The 22,554-nt window shown below is 38.7% G+C and overlaps 1 protein-coding gene across 4 annotated transcripts in view; it reads left to right on the top strand.

The window, feature by feature from the left end:
• GAS7 (growth arrest specific 7) overlaps window positions 1-22,554 on the top strand; it is a 282,466-nt gene that overhangs the window by 209,775 nt on the left and 50,137 nt on the right. For all 4 annotated transcript variants that reach the window (XM_027850132.1, XM_027850135.1, XM_027850134.1 and 1 more), the window contains exons 4-5: window positions 9,192-9,277; window positions 19,309-19,362. In XM_027850132.1, coding sequence (XP_027705933.1) covers window positions 9,192-9,277; window positions 19,309-19,362 — 140 coding nt within the window. The remainder of the gene's footprint in view (window positions 1-9,191; window positions 9,278-19,308; window positions 19,363-22,554) is intronic.

The raw sequence follows: 22,554 nt of genomic DNA, 5'->3' as shown, positions 1-22,554 counted from the left end.
AAGGAAAAGAGCATTTTTCAAGTGCCTACTATGTGTTAGGCACTGTGCTAACAACTTTATAAAGATTATTTCATTTGATCCTCACAATAACCCTCAGAGGTAGGTGCCATTACTATCTTCATTTTTTCAGTTAAAAAAACTGACACAGATAGAGGTTAAATGACTTGCCCAGGGTCATAGCTAGTATAATGACAGAGGCTGCATTTGAATTCAGGTCTTCCTGATTCCAGGCCCACCACTCTGTCCACTGCACTATCTAGTTGGCAAAATGGTTAAGTTTCTCAGGACCTAGGTTGGAACTCAGAATGAAGCAATGTTATAAGAAGTGCTTAAGTATAATAATAATGATTAGTTCACCTTTACGTGGTGCTTTTAGGATCATGAAGAGCTTTCTTCATAACCATTCTGTTAGATATACAATTCAATAATATTATCCTCATTTTACACCCAAGCGATGAAAGCACGAGTTTAGGAATGATCACGTAGCTCGAAAATGTCTTGGCTAAACTTAAAACTTAAAGTATAATTGAAATATTGTGTTCTATATATATACAATGTAGACAACATGATATCACTGGATTTAGATTCAGATCAAGCTCTAAAGTCTAGTTCTGACATTTCCTTGGACTTGCTAAGTCATTTAGCCTCTCTCCTCATCTGTAAAACAGAGATAATAATGCTAGTACTATGTATTTAATTGGATTATACAGTGTCAAGTACTATGGAAATCTGAACTAGTCTATTCCTTACCATGTGTTATAGTATATTAGTACTATACTTTAGGTATATTGTGAGTAAAAATGACCTCTTTAGGAGAACCTGTTAACTTAATTCTCATTTATAATATCATTTATATGTGGAATTTATTTTGTTGTCCCATATAACTCCCCTACAAACTTTGGGAACAAACCCCACTTCTAATTTAGGGACTGTCTGTACAAACTTCTCAGATAGCCAAGGAAGAAACACTTGATCCAGGAACAGGCTGGACTTGGGTAACTGAACGGAGGCATTCAGAACAGAAAGATCCCTTAATTGAAACTACTTTTCGAGCTGGGTCAAGCTTAATTTTGTACTTTTTGTTCCTTGTATATTGTTTGTACTCTGATAAATTTTCATGCTTGCAATAAAGTAGTTTTCATTGTTCCCATCGAAAATACTGGCAACTGACAGAGATGTGTGAGAGGTGAAAAAGTGGCTACATTTCTGAGGGCATGGTCATAGGAAAAAGCTCTAAGCCCTGGGTGTCAAGAGGAGACTAAAAAGAGGGAGCTGCACTGTCCTCACAGACGCTGAAGACAATTTTGCCCCTAACCCTGCTTGGACAGGTAGGAGTGTTTGTGTCTACACCATAGAGTATGTTGGAATTAGGCACTATGTCAATTCTCAGTTCTGATTGTAATGAAGTAAAGGGGAAAGGGGCAGGGAGTGAAGGAGAGATGGAAGGGTTGTTTGTGTGTGTGCATGTTGGTGAAGTATACTGTCATCTTTAGCTTCAGAAGTCATTTTTTACTCACGGAGGAGCCCCAAGTAGAGAACCAGACTAATTATTGTCTACATTGATTTTCTCTCATTGTTAGGGAATGTCTGTTACTGAGCTCAGAGGAGAGGAGATGAAAGCCTTCTCCTCCCTGCTCTTCAGCCAGAACCTCCTGCATAGACGTAATGCCCAGTTTGATCTAATAGCCATCAGATACTCCTTCTCCTGCTTCTCACATTCTTCTCCACCCCCTCCCTGTACATATACTGTATATATATTTTGCATATATGGTATATAAATATTCATTTTGTATGTACTATCTATGTAGATGAAAGATCCTGAGAGAAGTCCTTGAGAGCTTCATATACCTAATTCCTGTAACATAATTGTAGTTTAATAAATGAGTACTGACTGTTGATTGACTGGTAGATGCTTCCATCTCCTGGCACTAGCTGAGGCTCACTTTCAAGCAGACTTCCGCTATAGAAAAACCTAGCACTGAAACAGATGTATACACCTAAGAGAGGGAAAAGAGGAATGAGATCAGGTTCAGATGGTGCCAGACATACAGGATCACAGTACAAAGGTAGGGAATTTCTGGTCATGGCCAAGTTTTCTCATATTAGGTATTCATGGGGATATCTCTACTTCATCTTTAAAAATTCTCAAATTCAATGGTGTGTTTAGCTGAAAGAGTAACACAGTGTTATTACTTACACAGTTCATTAAGAATTACAAAACCTTTTCCTCCCAACAACTTGTGAGGTAGGCATTACAAATAGTATTATCACTGTTATGATAATAATAGCATTTTTTTTTTAGCATTTTAAGGTTTGCAAAGCACTTTGCACCTATTAACCAATTTGATCCTATCCTGTGAGGTAGGTGTTATTACTGTGTCCATTTTGAGACAAGTTAAACAACTTGCCCAGGGTTGCACAGCTTTTTTAGTATCTAGCATCTAGGACATGATTTGGATACAACTCATTTTAATTTTATCTGGAAGTGAGTGGTGTGTTTCCTCTTTTTTCCTTTGGACATATGGTTTGTCATTGTATTGATCAGAGTTCTTAAGTTTTTCAAAGTTATTTTACTTTTATTATATACATTATTCTCCCAGTTCTACCCAATTCTCTGCGCATTAGTTTACAAATATCTGCCAAGTTGTCTGAAATTGTCCTTATATTTCAATGTTTCTTATGGCACGATAATTTTACATTACATTCATAAACCACAGTTTTAGTCCTTCCTCTTCCTTCCTCACTTTTGGCTACTATGAAAAAGAGCTGCTGTAAATGTTTTTTGCACATTTGGATCCTTTTCCCCTTTCTTTGGTTTCTCTGGCCCGGTATACAGGCCCAGTCTTACCTAGTACCATATAGCTACTAAGTCCTCCCTTTAATATTTCACTCTACAAAAGAGAAGAGTAGAGCTAGGCAGATTACCCAAGTTAACGTTCTCAGATGCTTTTGATGTTTTAGTCAGGTGGAGGGAGAATATTAGAGGTGGCAACAATTCTTGGGATGGGCTTAGGGTGCTCAGAAAAAGAATTAAGTGCACAATGAAGGGAATTAAATAGAGAAAGTAAAGAGGCCCAGTAGAAATGGATAAGAGGCCAAAGAATAAGGAGTTATACTATAGAGAATAAGGAAATGTCCTACTCTTTTTTTTTAAATGTAGGTAAAATTATTTTTAGGCTAATTTTATTTTAGTTATAATTTTAGACTAAACAAGACTGGAAAATGAAATGCTGCCCCACCTCAGAATGGAGAGAGGCTTATATCCTCTTTCCCACTCCCCTCTTAAATGCAGCTGTTAATTACTACTGGGTGTACTTTGGATAGAAGAGTGGAATGATGAGAAAACTAGGGCTCCAGAGATACCAGGTTTCTAAAGTCTGGGGAAGGAGAGACAGGAAAAAGGGCCTAGGTCTTTGTCCTAGAGAAAGGTTAAAGTGAAAGGGTAGAAATACAAGGTAAGGAGTATTCCCCATGCCTCAGGAGTGTTAACCATTTATAGGAGAGAAGGCTGCTTTAGGAAAGCAAGAACTTGGAAATGGGGTTATATGAAGCTGGAAGTCTATAGATAAAAGAGGGGCCAATTTAGCCAACCTATTTCAAGAGTAGAGAGTTTTGTACCTGAGGCATCCATGACAGGGGCTTGAGTTCAATCTAAGAACATGGAAATCAAGGGATATAGGGGTATAGATGCTAGGAGATACTGGCTTTCTCTTGTATCTCTTTCTATTCTCCTCCATCCCTCTTCACTTTTGATGACTTATTTCTGACTCTCCATTCCCTGCCTGTCCTTTTCTTTGCCCTGGATTTCTCCTCTTGTATTAGACAAAATGTCTGTCTGGACACCACCTACCTCATCTTTAAAATCAACTTCTTGGATTCTGTTCCTATCAGAAAGCATCTCAACTGTAAAGTATAAGTCCTCACATCCTAGAGGCAGGTGGCATACTGATTAAAGTAGTGGATTTAGAGTCAAGAAGGCCTGAGTTCAAATCTTGCCTCAGATACTTAGTAGTTGAATGCTGCCGAGTAAGTCACTTAATTTTTGAATGCCTCTGCTCATCTACAAAATGGAGGGATTGGAATTGATTACCTCTGAGGGCCTTTCCAGCTCTAACTTATGATCTTAATCTTGGAAAATAGTAATAGCACCTACCTGACAGGTTTGTTATGAGGATCAGAGTAAAACATCTTGTGACCTTAGAGTGCCATACCAATATTGATTATTATTTCCCTTTGCTCAAGTCTTTCCTTCAAAAGGTTGTGCTTGTTTGCCCTTTTTTAAAGCTAGGAAGTTATACAAATTTAAGTTTCCAGCAAATGATTTTGTTGTGTGAGTAGGAGAGAGGTGTGCTGGAGACAGAAGCAATCTCTGTGATGGGTACAGGATGATGAGAGCCTGTAAGTGTTTCTTCCTTTCTCTCCATTAATGGCCACAGTGTGGACAGAGCCTTTTTTTAAAAAAAATTGCTATATTTTTTGAACAATTCTTTGTACAACCAATATCTAACTTAGAAATAAGTGAATTGAGGTTTTTGTATTTCTCTCTGACCCTGCCAAATCTAATTAAGTTGCTTTTTCGAACTTGTGCATGAGCCCTGATCCCTTCTCTCTCTCCCCCCGCCCCGTTTTCCAATGTCTCTGGAAAAAAGGATCAGATTTCCCCATCAGAGAACAGGGAATTCTCATTCAGGATATTTGTCAGTGAAAATTGATTTAATCTGGTTCACCAAAAAAAAATCTTCACTGCTAATTTCCATGAATATACCCATTACATTTTGATACAGCAAGACAGGAATAGGTACCAATACAATGAATGCTATTACATTGTGACAGAAAGTTAAAAAGAAAATTATTTTCCCTTTGTAGTGTTTCTTCTGACATGGATAGGAGGCAGCATGTTACCTTGGAAAGAGTACCCACACTGTAAGCCAAAGTTTCGTCATTAGGCCAGAGCCTTAGGTACACACAATTGTAACTACCAGGGGCAGCTAGATAGCACAGTGGATAGCACCAACCCTGGAGTCAGGAGGAACTGAGTTCAAATCTAGCTTCATGCACTTATAATCTGTGTGACCCTGGGCAAGTCACTTAACCCTGATTACCCCCTCCCCGCCCCCCAAAAAAGACAAGGAACTACCTACTCAATAAAGGCCAGGGTGGAATCAGAGGACTTGGGTTGAAATCCTACCTCTGCTGCTTACCACTTCTGTAAGCTTCGACAAGTCACAACTTCCCCAAGCTTCAATTTCCTTTCCTTAAAATAAGGGAATTGGACCAGATGACCTATGATTCTATAAAAAATAATTAGTATGCAGGTGATATCAAGAAACCAGGCCTACAATGAGGTATAATAAGAAAATAGATTAAGAAATTAAATATTCCTTTTCAAGAACCGAGGTGCTGATCTCCTGGAGCTAAAGACAGCTCACTAGCATTCAACAGAGTCTCAGACTTGGAAGAGAGGACTCAGAGGCAACTAGTACTTGTAGTACCTAAAGAAGAATTCCTTCAAAAACATGCCCAACAAAGTGGCCATTGAAGCTTTGCTTGATGACCTGTGTTGGGGGTTCTGTTTATCTCCTGAGAGGCAGCCCATTACCCTTTTGGATACCTCTAATTGTTAGGAAATTATCTGATAATAAGCTTTAATATGCTTCTTTGCATTCTTCCCATTGCTTCTGGTTCTGCCCTCTGAGGCCAAATGAAGAGTTTAAACCCTCTTCAATATGACAGCACTTCATATAATTAAAAAACACTATTGTGCCTTCTCTTTGCCAAGTTTTCTGTAGGCTAAACATTGCCAGTTCCTTTGACTGATCTGCTTATGACATGATCTTAATCATCCTGGCAGCCTGTGTACAGGAATGCCTGTACAGTGAAAAAGATAGGGTTTTGGAGTCAGAGGACCTAGCTCTGTTTACAAATTATATGACCTCTGGGTCTCATCTGGAAAATAAGAGATTCGACTAAATGGCCTTCTGGCTCTAAATGCATGATGTTATAATCCTTTCTGGGTGCTCTCTAGTTTACCAATGTGTTTTTTCTAAAGTGTAGTCCCAGAACAAAAGCAAATTAAGTATAATATATAACCTGGACAGAGTTCAGCAATTTCACCATGTGCAGCATACTACAGACTACAGGGAAAGTTAATAACTAAACAAACAAACAAGTTAACAATTTACTCTCCAACTCATTTATACCTTCACAATAACTCTCGTATATAGCCCTTCATGTCAATGACATGTCAATGATAAGCAATACTTACTCAAGTATTTTCTTATTCCTGCCTCCAGTCTATCCTCTTTCCAACTCATTCTCCACAATTCTAAACACCCCTGCCCTCTAATAGATTGCATATATTTTTTGTGTCCTTAGATCTTTGAACTAGAAAGGACCAAATGAAAATTGGATTAGTAGGAGCCTAGTAAAAGAGAACCTAGTCGTCCTTAATGAGTTTAGATCACTATGCCCAAATGACTTATAACTTTATGTACTGAAAGAAACTGAATGATTACTGGACTATTTTCAATCACCATTGAAGGAGCATTGGAAGTTGGAAAGGTGTCAAATGGAAAAAGAGCAACACTGTCTTGATTTTCAAGACAGGATTCAATAAACTATAGGTCAGTGAACTTGACATAATTTCTGGAAAAATCCTGGATGAATTAAAGGGATTGAAAGTTTTTAACCCCAAGTATATGGACTTTTAAAAAATTTAATAACTGTATTTCAATATATTTGGTTTCCTTTGTAATCTCATGTAGTTTATACTATATAGTTAAACATTCCTCTGAGAAGAGGTCAATAGGCTTCATAAGAAAGCATAAGAGGGGTCCTAATACAAAATAACTTAAGAATCCCTGGTTCCAAGGATATCATTAAAGAAGTACCTACCTAGTGTACATCTAGGAAAGGAAAGAGGGCTCACAAAGAGCAGGATGGCTTAATAATTAATAATTCATTCCATACTATCCTCATTTCCTTTTTTGAAAGGGTTGCTAGATGATTGGATGAAGGGCTGAAGTGGGAGATACTACTGACATAGTTAATCAAGATTTTAGCAAAGCAGTTATCTGTCTTTTGTGGCTATCTTGATGAGGAAGAGGCTAGATTCAAAAGTGATTGAATTGTTGGGCCAAAGGAAGAGTCATCACTGCCTCAATGGCTCCATGGAAAGGCATTTCTGATGGAAAGCCCAAAAAATCTGTGCTCAGCCCATTACCAGGGTTATGCTGGAGCCAGCAAAAGCTGGAACCAGTTGTGAACTTTTCAGGGTGAGCATTTGCTCCTTGGAAGTTGGCAAGTGCTACAAATGAGGGCTTGATTTGTGATTTTGTTGATTGTCTAGAATTGAGAAAATGTTAATAATGCAGATTTTCAGTTTTCACGTGCATATTTTCTCCCTAGAGAGTAATTTATTAAACATTTACCATGTTACTACTGTCTTTTATTTACTATTTATCATCTTTATCAATGACTTGCGTAAATGGATAGATAGCTTACATATCAGATTCATAAATAACACAAAGCTACAAGGAATAGCTAATATGATGGACAACATGATCCCAAAAAATCTCTATTGTCTAAAACATTGGGTTAAATATTATAATTAATATATTTAATAGAATACATGAGGTCTTTTTTTTTACTTTTTAAATTCTGAACTTAACAAAACCCAAACATTTCTAGAAATTCTAGAAAAAACCAGAATTATACAGGAAATTATGAATCTCTAATAAAATACATGTGGCAGCTAGGTGGCACAGTAGATACAGCACCAGGCCTAGAGTCAAGAAGACTCATCTTCCTGAGTTCAAATCTGGCCTCAAAAATTTATTAGCTGGGACCCTGGGCAAGTCACTTAACTCTGACTCAGTTTCCTCATCTGTAAAATGAGCTGGAGAAGGAAATGGCAAACCACTCCAGTATCTTTGCCAAGAAAACCCCAAATGGGATCACAAAGAGTCTGACACAACTGAACAACAACAACAAAGACTTACAAATTTGGTTTCAAAAAAATCAGTTTCAGAAATACATGACAGAGGAGATATAGACAATTTGAAAAAGATCAAAGGTGGGGGGGTGTTAATTGAGTTTCTAGGACAAGAGAGGTGACAGTCATAATTTTTAGACCCCATCAGGAGTATTGTATTCATTTCTGAGTGCCAGATTTTAGTAAAGGCATTGATAAGCTGGAGAGCAGGGAAAGGAATGTGGCCTGGATGATAAAGCTCCTTGCCATGACTGAAGATTGGTCAAAGGAGGTGTGGATGTTTAAGCTGGAGAAGAGAAAGCAGGAGGTACATAATAGCTACCCAAGTATTTTTTAAAGTTGTCACGTGGAAGACAGATTAGACTTGTACCACTTGACTCCAGAGGGCAGGACAAGAAGGGCAGGATAAAAGTTGCAAAGAGACAGGTTGTCTTGTTGTTAGAGAAAAAACAATTAAAACTGTCCAAATGTAGGATGGGATGCTTTGGGAGTACCGAGTTCCTCATCATTGGATGTCCTCAAGCAGGGGCTAAATAACTATTTGTCAGTGAAGGTATTAATTGCATTAGAGGCCTTTGGGGTCCCTTCCAACTCTGGGATTCTGTAATTCTGGCTATACAAAAGTCATCAGGAGTTTGAAAGAACCAGGTTCAGGGATAGGCTGAGGCTTTGGGCAGGGTTCCTAGGAAGCTCAGGGAATGAAGGCATAGCTGGTCCTAAAGAGTGAAACTGCTGTTGGGGTGGGGAGGGGGAGGGGGAGGGAAGAGAGGGTAGGTGGAGAATCCTTGACCCTATAGGAACCATTCAGGAGACATTGAGGAAGGAAGTATGATTCTTGGTTGTCTTTTAGCAAGTCACCTCTAAAGCCATGTGTCCAAGGCCTTCTGGTGTTCTATATTTTCACTCCTAAACAAGCACCTATCATTTTCCCTCCCTCAGGTTAAAGTTGGAACTAGCAAACCACTTTCAGGACTCTAGTTGGGTGAACTAAGATGGTCCAGGATGGAGGCAGGTGACCACTTCCAGGAACTATTCTCTCTTCAACTAAAGATGGAGCTTAGCACTGTGGAGGTCCTAGGCAATAGTCCTGACCATTTTCTAAAGATCCTGGCACCTTTCTCCAGGGATTGGGATATGGGGAGGGTGTGCCCTCTTGTTATGCTGTGCAATTAGAGACTAATGTCTCTGTCCCTCACAGTGAACGGCTACCACTCATCAGGGACCCCAGTGCATCAGTCAGAGCCTGTCCACATGAGTCTCCGAAAACCCACTGGTGATTTCCAGGTAAGGGATATGGGCTTCAAGTCTGGGATTTGGGTGGTAGGAGCTATGAATAATATAGGCAGAGTCTGATGGATTCAGGTAGTTAGTTGACTAGTTAAGGGTATAGTGAGGTCACTCTGTCTTCCAGTGGTTTAAAAAAAAAACCACTCAGATACCTGTAGATCAACCCCAAAATCCCTGCCATCACCATCAGGAAAAGCAGTAACCTGTCATGTCCCCCAGGCTAACCTTTTGTGATTTGTTTTCCCCTTAATGACATTTCTTATAGGTTCCTAAATGTAGAGTTGTAAGATAACTTAGAGGTCATCTAATCCAGCTCCTTTGTTTCTAAATGAATAAATCGAGGTCCAGGGAAGTTAAGTGACTTGCCTAAGGTTAAACAAATAACAAGTAGCAGAACTGGACTTTAAACCCCTCTGACTCCAAATCTATCTGTGTTTCCACTGTTGAATGATGCCTCTTCTTGATTGGTTTCATTTAGGATCATAAATTTAGAGTTGGAAGAGGTCTAAAATATTATGTTTGGTACTGATTCTTTTCTTTATAGAAATATTTTCGAAAATGATAGTGTGATTTGACCGGGTACTGCATCACTGTAGTGATGGGCCTGGATTTTACAGAATCATAGAATTTGATACTTGGCAGTCAGTAAGCATTTATTAATCAATCAGTCAATCAATAAACATTTTACAAGTGCCTGCTGTGTACCAGGCACCATGCTAAGCACTAGGTATATCCAAAAAAAAAAAAGGGCAAAAGACAGTCCCTGACCTCAAGGAGCTCACAATTCAATGGAGCAAATAACATGCAAATATATAATACATATTATATATAACACACATATTTATGTATAACAATATATAAATATATAATCATACCATATACAGGATAAAATTAAGATAATCAACAGAAAGAAGTCACTAGAATGAAGGGGAATCAGGAAAGGCTTTCTGTAGAAGATGAGATTTTATCTGGGACTTAAAGAAAGGCAGGGAAGCCAGAAGTCAGAAGAAGGGACCTCATTGACTATCTTTTTTAAACTTTTACAGGAGTTAACATATCAGACAAGTGGTATGTTTCATAACAAATTACCCAAGTACAGGTGACTGGAGAGTGGGTAAAGAATAAGAAAAACCGTATTTTGTGTAAGCCTGGGTCTGCTATGTAATTTAGTAAGGTCTAATTAAATTTAGCATCACTCTGCCATTGTGGTCAAACTGTCAGTGTGTCATAAATTATTGTAGCTATAGAGTAGCTGTCCTGTGGTTATGCATTTTAGTTCTGGAGTTGTTAAAATAAGCATAATCATATTGGCTGACATTTCTGTTGCTTTTTAAGGTTTGCAAAGCACTTTGCATATATTATCTTATTTGACTTGTGAGATGGGTATCACAACATTTGTACTACCTATTTTAACACATGAGGAAACGTATCACACAGCTAGTAAGCACAGGACAGGGACTTGAACCCATCCCCTGACTCCCGAGTCCAGTTACTAATTGTGTTTATTGCATTAATTATGGGTGTGGTGGTAGAATATTGTATGGCTGTTCAGACTTCTTCTAGATAAAATATACAGTGGAGTCCCCTAAGGATTAATCTTATTTAGCATAGTTTTATAAACGACCAGGAAAATGGAGCGTGTACTAAAATTTGTAGGTGACATCAAATCTTCCCTTCTACTGAAATTCCAAGCTGACAGGGATAGATGGCAAAGATAACTTCCAAGACTGTTAGTGACCTGAGAAATTACTGAGGAGCTTCAGCAATATTTGTAGGGTAATAGATCTTCAACTATCATAAGATACAGGAGCACAAAGCTAGAAGAGGACTCAAAAGCTACCTAGTCCAACCAATACCTGAATCACCACTACAATACACCTGAAAAATGGTCCTCTCATGGGGGCTATGTATGAGACAAAACATCTTCCAAGAAGTTAATGGGGAAAAAATCCCCTTCCCTTTAGATATGAATATTAGCTTCAGTCTGTGGAGATCCTAACTCCCCTCCCCACCTCCACACACAAATATACCCCAAACAGTACTCTACAACAGAATGAAGTAATACGAGATCAGGTGGCCTAGTGGAAAGATTGTGAAGTCTAGAGTCAGGAAGACCTGAGTTCAAATCCAGCCTCAGACACTTATTAGCTATGTGACCCTGGGCAAGTCATTTAACCCTGTGTTCCTTAGTTTCCTCATCTTAAAATGAAGGAAATGGCAAACTCCTCCAGCATGTTTGCCAAGAAAACCCCAAATAGGGTCACAAAGAATCAGACATGACTGAAATGACTGAACAGCAACAACAAAGCTGCCTATGCAGAAGGTTGACTCTTGTTTGTCCTTCGTTCTCAAGAAGGAACGTGACACCGAGAAGGTGATGTCATGACTTGCAAGTTAATTGGATTTAAGTGAGGGAGGGCTGTGCAAAGTCACCAGCCTCACTATCTCCTCCAGAGCCATCTGGGTCCAGTGTCAAGATATAGATCAGGATGACTGGAAATGGCCCTGTGTGCAGTGGGAGACCTTGGCCTTTTTAAGCTAAGGTCTTTCCAAGTTCTCACTTTGACTGAGGCAGTGCCCATTCAGTGATTAAAGCTAGGTAAGAAATGAGGTAAAGAATTGTATCTTTTACCTAGTCAAAAAAAATAAGTCAATATAGAAGGGGAAGATCCTCAGAGTTTCTGACCAGAACAGAAACAGTTGCTATTTATATTCACTCCGAGCCATCAGGGCCCAAGCTATGACCAGGTGAGGCTTGGGCTTGGATCTGTTGTTGGTCAATCGATGAGAACCAGCCTCACTCCAGCCTCATTTATTACTAAATAAATCTTAGAGTGGTGATGTCCTTCTCAGAGGGCAAAGTTAACCATCTTTGGGTGGGAACTCCACAGGAAAAAATTGTGAATGAGGACATCTCAGAAGAAAGGAAGGAAGGAAGGAAGGAAAGAAAGAAAGAAAGAGAGAGAGAGAGAGAAAGAGAGAAGGAAGGAGCTGCATTGCCCAACTGGAACCATCCAGTTGGGTCCCCAGTGGGGCATCTACTACTCACAGGTTGTTGTTTGTCCTTCTTTCTCAAAGAGGACCTTGACCCTGGGAAGGTGATGTCATGACTTGCAAGTGAATTGGATTTAAGTGAGGTAAGACTGTACAAAGTCACTAGCCTCATTCTCTCCTCTGGTGCCATCTGGGTCTAGTAGCAAGATATAGGATGACTGGAGATGGCCCTCTAGGTGGCACAGTGGATAGAGCACTGATCCTGGAGGACTTGAGTTCAAATACAGCCTCAGATACTTACTAGCTGTGGGACCCTTATAACTGACTCATATTTTTCCATCTCATAGCTGAGCCATTCTCCTCCTGGACCTCAAGAGAAAATGATGAGGAGAAAGATCATAGAATCATAGATTTAAACATGGAAGGCATTTTAGAGTTTAACTGGTCCAACCCTTTCATTTTGTAGATGAAGAAATGGAGGCACAGAGAGTGATTAAATGGCTTGTCAATAGCTAGATAGGCAATAAGTAACAGGACTCAGACAAAAAACCCAGATCTTCTGACTCCTGATCCAGTACTGCCAATGCTAACCCTGCCCTCCCCCCCTCCAAAAAATCACTCTAGGTAGGTAGGGGAGGAGGCTTGTTTATACACGAAATAGATGGTTTATAGTGTGTGGTAAAAAAAAGATATCAAGTAAGAGATGGGAGGCTAAGACCATAATGGATTGAGGGGAGAGAAAGCAGAATATTATCGAAACAGGTAGTGTGTGATCTGGATAGAACTGCCACAATATTGAACTGAGACCAGGAAATGTGCCTAAGGAATGCAAGGGAGAAGAAGGTGGTACAAAGCAGTACTGAGTTTGCTGCATGGGGAACAAATGGAAAGTTAATTTTTCCATAGGCATTTTGGATGGACTTGAGTGGATTAGGAGATACATGTGGAGGTGGAGGAGTCTGATGGGGAGAGTGCAGGTTTGGGTCATAAACAATAAGTAATAATGTGTGAATTGCCAAAGTTTGGAAAGCTATCTCTAAGACTGTGCTGCCCCACCATTGGACATTACCCTCCTTGTCACATTCCTGATTACAAAAGAACATACTGAAAAAAATGGGAATAGTTTTTTTTTAATTTATTGACATTTTTTATTTTTGAGCCTTTTATTTCTAAATATATCCCGCCCCGATTAGCAAGTCATCCTTTGTAAATAATATAATCATTGAAAACATGTAGTAGTCACCCACACTGTAGTGTTTCAAATCTCTCACATAGGTATATAGATATCTACTCACTCTCTGAACTAGCTTGCTCACTCTGATCTGCCCTCACACTAGCAGGTCTAGTTTCCCAGAGAAGGACCACCAGCAGCACATAGTTATATTTATTCTCTCAGAGTCCTAAGGGTAAACCTATTGTGGAAAGGAATATAATCCTGCTACTTGCCATTTTAGCTCTTGAGTCCCAACCGATGTCTTTCCCTTTTACCCAGCCCAGCTACTCATAATGATGACACTTTTAGATCTTCAACATAACCACTTACCTAGCAAGAAGGCAAAAGAAATAATTATAGCATCAAGGATAACCTGTATATTAAAGCAAATTTGTGAATAATAAAATATGTTACACAGACCTGGGTCACACTCTCCCAACCAATTCATTCAGTATCTGTAAGGGGGAGTGGGCATACATTTATAGCAGCCTGGCAAGGAATCGATCATATGTGTATTCAAGGCAGTTCACAACTCTGGTGATGTGATTGGTCCATTCAGGAATATCAGTACCACATGAAGCCACCTCTTTGTCAATTGCTTCCCTTCTGATCCTCACCTAGCAGAATCACCTCTATTTTTTTGTTCCCAGCCCATCATAGCATTTATAATCTCTTTCAACTTATAATCATCCTTAAAGGATGTTGGGCAAGTGTTGCACTATGAATTTGGCTGACAATTCTCTTTAAGCCATAGCACAGAGCTCATATAGCTGGCTCTCCAAGGGCACTACAGATCAACCTCAATAGGTATTCACTTACCAGGATGCTGTGTTGTCCAAACAAATTGTAGCAAAAATAACTTACAACAAAATATCTCAAATTGACACTCTGAGTCAGGCAAACAAACCTTTTCTTGCCAAAACTCTGCACTGTCCAGTTGAAGCTCAGCTTCTCTCCGTATATAGAATCTGTAAAACCTGTCTTTGTCTTTTCTTACTTTTCTTCTCAAACCAGAGGGGAACAGCAAAGAATAACAGGTACTTCTAAGAGGTTTCACCTCTCTCTGACTTCAGGAGGTGCTGAAGAAGATTATCTAGAACTGAAGTTCTGATTCAATGTGATTGAGCCTCTATCCAACCAACCAGGAATTATATAACCAAAAATTTTCTGTTATTTGACTGACCCTGTTGTTTGTTTCTTCAAGCAGGTCTGATAAAAAACATTTTTCACCCCCTTGATGAGTCTTCTGAAATATTATTCAATTTTTGCACTATGCCAGCCTCAAACTCTAGAATCCCAGAGGTTCCCAAACTTACTTGACCTACCACCTCCTTCAAAAAAAAACCACAAAACTACTCATCGCACCCCCCCCCCCGGGGTTAGGTTAGGTTAACCCTTATTTTTATTCAGTGCCCCCCAATTGTACCCAAAGCTACTACTGCCTCCCTGGATCATTCCAGCACCCCCCAGGGGGTGGTATAACCCACTTCGGGAACCTATGCACCTGTCTCCAGTACTTTTCAATACCTTAAGTGAGATTCTTCTGGTATTTAGTGCTGCATCTTTCACTTAAAAGGTAGCAACTCACCAAATCTTTCCTGAACAATTAACAGTCTTTTTAAAATAATAACTCTGTTTCCAAATAATTATATAAATTCTCACTTTTTTAGGTTTACTATCTTAAGTCTTAAAACAGATGAGCTGAGAGATTACAATGTTCTGCAGTTCTAAATTCTTAACATGATTGTCCATCTCATTTTGTGTCTTTGAAACTGTTTCTTCATACTCAGATTTTTCCTTTTTTTAATAAATAAAAATTATTTCTTTGATCCATGTAAACCATCAAAATTGTCCATATACAAATGAGGCATAATTCTACATTCATCACAAGGTGATTTGAGTTGTTATATTTACACCACAGTTCATTATCTATCAAAAATAGCTCAAATCCCATCTGAAAACCATGTTTCATCATATACAGATTGGCAGCAGTTTAAACCAAATTTCTTTTCATACTATTTTTAGGCATCAAAATGTTCATTTATCAAAGACACACTATCTTACATCCTTTACCACTTGATATATCCATATTTTTCCCCAAAGTATTTTCATGCTCTTTTCAACACTAAACTGCTCCTTTTGAAAAGAATAATCTTACTCAATGATTTGAAAGGAAAAAAAAGCAAGCGAGCAAAAAAGAGCAGTTTAGCAAAATTAACTACCATATCAACTGTATGACAGTGCTTGTAATATTCTACTCCCATAGACCCTCCAACTTTGGTGTCTAGATTATAGGAAGTGATAACTCACTGCATTCTGCTTCAGCCAAATTAATCTGGAATAGATGGTGGAATAGAAAGGCCATAGGATTCAGGGCCTGAAGAATAGGATTTCAGTTCCAAGCCCAACATTTTTTACTTGTGAATCTGTATGCCTCTCTGTATCTCAGTTTCTTCATCTCTGCAATGGAGATAATAATACCTGCATTAATACTTCCTTTAAAGGGTTGTTTTGAAGAAGGTGCTTTTGCAAACCTTAGAGCTCTATTTAAATGTGAGCTTTTATTTTTATTTGGAGTATAGTGTTCATTTCTAGATTTTAATAAAAACATTAACCTAGAAGGCTTTCAGTATGCAATGATTAAGGTGGCAGAAAGTCTGGAAACTGTCAATTGTGACACATTTTAAGGAACTGGAGATGTTTAGCCTCAGGAAGAGAAGACTAAGGGAAGACATGATGATTTGTCTTTAGATATTATATTCAAAGGACTGTCATTGGTCATTGCAATTAATCTGAGTTTGGATGACTTTCTATGTGTTTTCTTTTACTTTATTATAGTAATTGTGTGTATTTTTCTCTAGGGTCTTCTTAATTTGTTCTACATTGGTTCCTAGAGGCCTTCTCACATTTGTATGGCTTCTTCACATTCAATACTTCTTCACTGAAATATCCTATTAAACTTATGTGTCGCATTTTGTTTAGCCATTGTTCAACTGGTGGGTACTCGCTTGGTTTCCAGTTTTTTCATACCACCAAAGGAACTGCTATGCATATTTTTACATTTTACTTTTATGTCACTGAACTCCTTGTGTTCAAACGGTATGAAGTATGGTGACGTTATTCTCACAATTCCAAATTCCAAATTATTTTCCTTATTCTATATCTCCTATCCTTTTCATAGCCAAATTCCTAGAAAGAGTCATCAAGATTAGTTGCCTTCATTTTTTACCTCCTACTTGTTTCTTTAAATATATACATATGTGTGCATATCTGAAATTTTGCAGAATGCTTTGCAAAATATCTCATTTAAGCCTCACAATAATTTTGTGCAGTAGTAACTATTCAATTACCTTCTCATCCCCTTGCAATCTTCTGACTCCGTCATTCAACTGAAGCTGTTCTCTGTTAACTGAAAAACCCAACAACCTTTTCTCAGGCACTATCTTATTTTCTCTCTCTGTAACTATGTTGACTACCCCCTTTACTCCCGGGTATTCTCTCCTCCCTTGACTTCTATGATGGTTATCTTCTCTGTTTACCTATTTGAATTCTCCTTGTCACTCTACTTTGCTGGATCATCACCCATCTCCTATCCTACAAGCATGAGTATACCCCAAGGCCATTTTCTCTTCCTCTTGTGTACTCTTTTTCTAAGTGCTCTCATCAGCTTCCATTGACTCAGTTATTATCTCTAAGCAAATGATTTATCTATCCAATGGTTTATGTATCCGGCCCTAACCTCGCTCCTGAATGCTCATCACCAGCTGCATTCTAGATGTGCTACTTGGAAGTCCTATCAATATCTCAAACTCAACATGCCTAAAGTGGAACTGTTATTTTTCCCCATACATGTTCCTCTTTCAAATTTTGTTTTTTTTTCTGATGAGAATACTATCTCTAGTCTCCCAAATTTATAACATTAGTGTCTTGACTCAACTTTTCCCTCTCTCTCTCACCTTTCCAACAATATCCAATCAGTTGCCAAACCTTATCCATCCTTTACCTATCTTTTGAATCTGTCCCCTTTTTTCCATTTTATAAGGCTACTCTTCTAGTTCAGGCTTTCATCATGTCTCCCATGGACTATTGAAATAGCCTATCCTCAGCAGGGGTCAAATTAATCTTTCTAAGACACAGAACTTGCCAGGTCACTGCACGGCTCAGAAATCTTCTCTAGGATATTGCCTCTAGGATAGGATGCAAACTCCCCTCTTTGGTGCATTTAAAGCCCTCCATAGTCTGGCTAACACCTGTGGATAATTATTTCACATTACAGTCAAATTGGCCTACTAGCTGCTCTCCAAATTCAGTGTTCCATCTTCTGTCTCTGTTCTACTTCATAGGCTGTCCCCATGCTTCCTTCTAGGTTAAACTCAGGTGCCACCTCATATTGGCAATCTTGTCTGGCTCACTTAGTTGTTAGCAAATTTCAAATTATCTTAAACTTTATTTATGCACATGTATCCTACAAATGGAATGTAAACTCTTTGAAAGAGGGAACTGTTTCATTTTGGGGAATCAAGTATCATAGTCGATATAGTGTTAGAATAAGAGTTAGGAAGATCTGAGGTCTAATCTTGCTAGTGGTATGACCTTGGGTAAATCTCTTACCCTGTGTCAGTCTCAGTTTCCTCATTTGCAAAATGGGGATAATAATAGCACCTACCTTCCAGGGTTTTTATGAGGATCAATGAAATAATATATAGAAAGAGCTTTGTACATCTTAAAGTAATAATAATATACATATGTGTGTGTATATATATATATATATATCTTACATAATTTGTTCTCATTGCGCCTTGTATGCCATGACTTTTACATAGTACAATTTATGTTATCAAATATTTGTTGACCCCTAGTTTGTCTATAAAAAAACTGCAATCTTCTTCTTGCCACCTCTGTCCCACCCAATAAAAGAAAAAAGAAAGCACGAAAATGTAAGTTATTAGACAAATGTGTAATGTTGTCCAGTGTTTTATCTCATTCTTATTATTGAAATATTCCAAGCAGGAAATTGTTGTTAAAAGTCCTACTCTGTGAACCCTCATTATATTCAGTCACTTACGCATTGATTGGACAAGAAAGGTCCCAGAACTGAGTTTTTGACTCTGTCCATCCTCTGTGGCCTGCACTACCAGGAAATTTTATTTTGTTCTGAGCATTCTTTGTTATCCAAGCTTTAAATTACGAGAACCTCAGGAATCAGCTAGGATATGTGTGGACTCAAAGTGACCGGGACCATGCCTTTCTTCCTGGGAAAAGGAAGAAAACAAAAGAGAAATAATAGACTGAATGAAAACTGCAAACTCCTTAACTGAAAATCACTTGTGGTTCACTTGAATTCGGAGAGAGACAGCAAAGAAATCTGAATTCTGAATTATATTGTTCATAGTATTTTTCCAGATCCCCAAACCTGTATATTGCAGAATAAAAAACCATTTACTAAATTCACAGTGCAAAGAGTGCTTTAGTCCTCCGTGAATTCTATTGATTTCATGTAGCAGAGTCAATAGCAGAGTAGTTAAGGGTAGCTGAAGGGTTAACTACCCAAATCACAATCTGATTATAAGAGTAGGTAGAGACCTGGCTTGAGTGAATTGTCTTAACAAGTAGCACTCTATCTCTGCTTCAGTGAACTAAGATGGGAGCTGCATGGTGCTGTTTTCCATTGTCTTGGGCATGGTGACTTAGGAGTTAAACTGAATATATTGGGATTCCTTGGCACCAGGCTTAGGCATCCATTCCTCCTCTGAAAATCAGGATGCAAAAAATGCCAAATATGGAGAGCAGCTTTGATGATGCTTCTTTCCTTTCTTGCCAGAACCCAGGGTCTCCATCTCCAGGCAAGAAACAGAGCAAGGAAAGCACGATCACAGTAAGTACTAAATGCCTTGGTCAGTATCGATGGCGTGAGCAGAGTGGTCTCTATGGTAATGCAGGCAGTAGCACAGAACAGGGAAGTTCCAAGACACAGATTTAGCCAAAGTTTGTTTTTTTTCCCTATATCTTTTCCTTTCAACATTTCATTTTTGTTTCTGCCATACCTGAACCGTGGTTGTAATTTAAAAGAAGCCATTTTAAAAGTAGGCACCAGGAAAGGATTTGTTCAAAAGACACGAAAAGATTAAAGGAAGGGGGTGGAATGTGCCATGTGCCTAATTGAAATGATGTTTAAATTACAGGAGCAGCACAGTTGTTTTTATGCAAGATAACTTCAGGGAAAACAGGAAAATTCCACCTGAGAATAAAATTTTTGGGAACCAGGAGCAAAATGAAAAAAAGCTAACAGTAGGGCCATGGAACTTCTGTCCAATAGAGTTGACACTCTTTATGGGCATATTCCTCAATGACAGAAAACAAACAAGGATTGATCTCCTAAAGACTGTCTGAAGCAGTCAGTAAATGAATTTCTTTACTTGGACTCCAGCTCTCTAAGAGCTCCTAACACCTATCTACAGTGTGGGGATAGGATGAGAAGGAATTCTCAAAGTGGGCAAAAGAATTCTGCCACTGTCCATTTGTGAGTGAGTTCAGTGATCTTAAATATGTGGTTTTTTAAATTCTTCTGAAATGAGAAAATGGATCCTGGGGGTTAAATAGAAACTTTCTATAAGATGGTACTGTCATAGTTCCCTTAGAACCTATTAAAACAGAACTGAGTGTCTGAATGATCTCACAGGACTTCCTTCATTGATATGAGGGGATTTCTTTTACATTTAGTTTCCATTGGCATTTGCTGACAGTTTCAAAATAATTGCATATCAGCAGGCCCAGTGAGGCTTAGTTTGTTCATTTTCTTAAAGAATATTGTGGAACTGAGGTCAGCAGAAGCCTGGAAGAGGTTGAATCAATTACCATTGGACACATAGATGGTAATTATTAGAGACAGGACTCAAACTCAGCTCTTTTGATTATTAGTCCAGTGCTTTCCCTACTCTAAGATAGAGATTAAGAAGAAAAGGACTGGGAAAATAAAGGGAAGGGAAGAAAGGGAAAAAGAAAAAGAGAAAGGAAGGAAAGAAAGGGAAAAGAAAATGCCTGTGATGGGCAGCTAGAGAACACCACTGACTGCCTCCCTCAGTTATCTCTGAGTGGTCACCCCCAGGCCATGGCATGCTCCCTTTACTATCCGCTGTAGCAGGGAAACAACTCATGTAAATGGCAGAGGGCAAGAAGTCTTTAGGCAAAAAGGGTTGAGAATATTCCCCTTCTTCCCTTCATTGAAGAGGTGAGGTTTTATGAATGTCATACATGGTCACTGTGTTGACTAGTTGTGCAAAAAAGTTTTTCTTCTCTTTCTTTTAAGTTATTTTAAAGTTGTTTAGAGAGGAATTTTGGGAGAAATCAGTTGGGTCCCAGCCTGTACTCCTCAGACTGATGTTCTTCAAAGGGCTGACCATGTCACTCCCCTTTTCAAGAAGCTTCAATTACTACTTACTGCCTCTAATATAAAATAAACACTCCTGCATTTGGCATTTAGAGTCCTTCACAATGTCTCCAATTTATCTTTCCAGCTTGATTATACATTAATCTACACACACACACACACACACACACACCCCACCCCCAAACTGTATGCTCCAACCAAACTGCCCTGTTTTCTGTTCTATATGCATAACATCCTATGTCCTATCACCATGCCTTTGTATTACCTATCCCTTAGGCCTGAAATGCTCTCTTCCTTGCCTCAGACTCTTGGAATTGAAAGACTTTCTTCTTGATTCTTCAGTAAACACTTCGTCTTCCTTCTCCCCAGTAAAAGTTGTATCGTGTGTGTGTGTGTGTGTGTGTGTGTGTGTGTGTGTGTTTAGTGTCTGTATGTGTATATGTGTGTTTGTGTTTATGTATGTATGTATATATATACATATATACATATATACACATATACATATATGCACACATATACATATGCTTATCTATGTATGTAAGAATTTAAGGGCTTGAGGTCAAGTACTATTTAATTTTTATCTTTGTATCTATCCCCAGGGCATAGGACAGTGCTTAATAAATACTAGTTGAAACCAATTATTGAGGCCCATGGAGAAATAGTAAAGGTATTTGAGCCTGAGGATGGCTTCCTTGAATGACATTAGACTTCAGGCAATTTTTTGGGGGGAGAAGGGTGATGGCAGTCAAATAAAGCAGTAACATGGCCAAGAAATTCTCTTGGTCTGTGTGGCCTGCCATTACTTTGGTTGCCTTACCTTTGCTATAAAGCACCACTTCTCTCTTTACATAAAATAAAAAGTTACACTAGGCTTTCTATCAACAGTCCTTGACTTCAATTCATTTCTCTCTCTGGGATAGAAGACAGTAGATCCACTAAGGGAAAAAAAGGGGAAAACTGCTCCAAACCAGGACATCCTAAATATACAACTATTGGTTGTCCTTATAGATATAGCCCTTGTACAAGTGTCTTTGGAAAATGAATAAGTAGCTGCCTAGCCACCTAAAGCCTGAAGAACAAAGGGTTAAGAGACCAAGTAACCAAGTCTGACCAACCAAAGGCTACACAATATATATGGGAAATGGTGGCTCTGGGTACCAGGTGTGTACCAATAACAAGAGTGGTTTACAACCTTATGCATCATGGTTCCATATATGCTTCCTGGCTTAGGCCTGAAGAGGTTTTAAAGTATGTGATCTTGAATTTTTGTGTAAAGCTCATGTTATATCTACCAAGAGTTGGGGAATAACAGGAAAGGTGATCTGTAGCCAAGGAATTCTCTTGATTTCTGTTGTCATTCCTTTTGCATCACCATTAAGTTTTGTGCTGGTAGAATGGGCCCATGAGATAGGTTGGCACTGATGGCAAGCAAGCACCATTTGGCAAAAACTAGTTCTGCCTCTGTCCAGATGATTAAAGGAATAATAACAAACAAAAACCACTTTTCTAGCCTTTCATTATTACTATTATTAATCAAGGCTACCTTCTCTCCATTTGAGATTTTCATGTGGCAATAAAAATTTCCATGGAGATTTTTATTTTCGAGCTTTGGTCTTAGCTGGGCCTAAAAAGATGTATGATCTGTGCAGAGTGCCCAGTTGCATTCATTGCCAGGTCACT

The sequence above is a fragment of the Vombatus ursinus genome, unplaced genomic scaffold (genome assembly GCF_900497805.2).
Source record: "Vombatus ursinus unplaced genomic scaffold, bare-nosed wombat genome assembly UNPS02008996.1, whole genome shotgun sequence".
Lineage (NCBI taxonomy): Eukaryota > Metazoa > Chordata > Mammalia > Diprotodontia > Vombatidae > Vombatus > Vombatus ursinus.
Note: the sequence above shows the minus strand (reverse complement) of the source record. Positions and strands in the feature narration are given on the sequence as shown.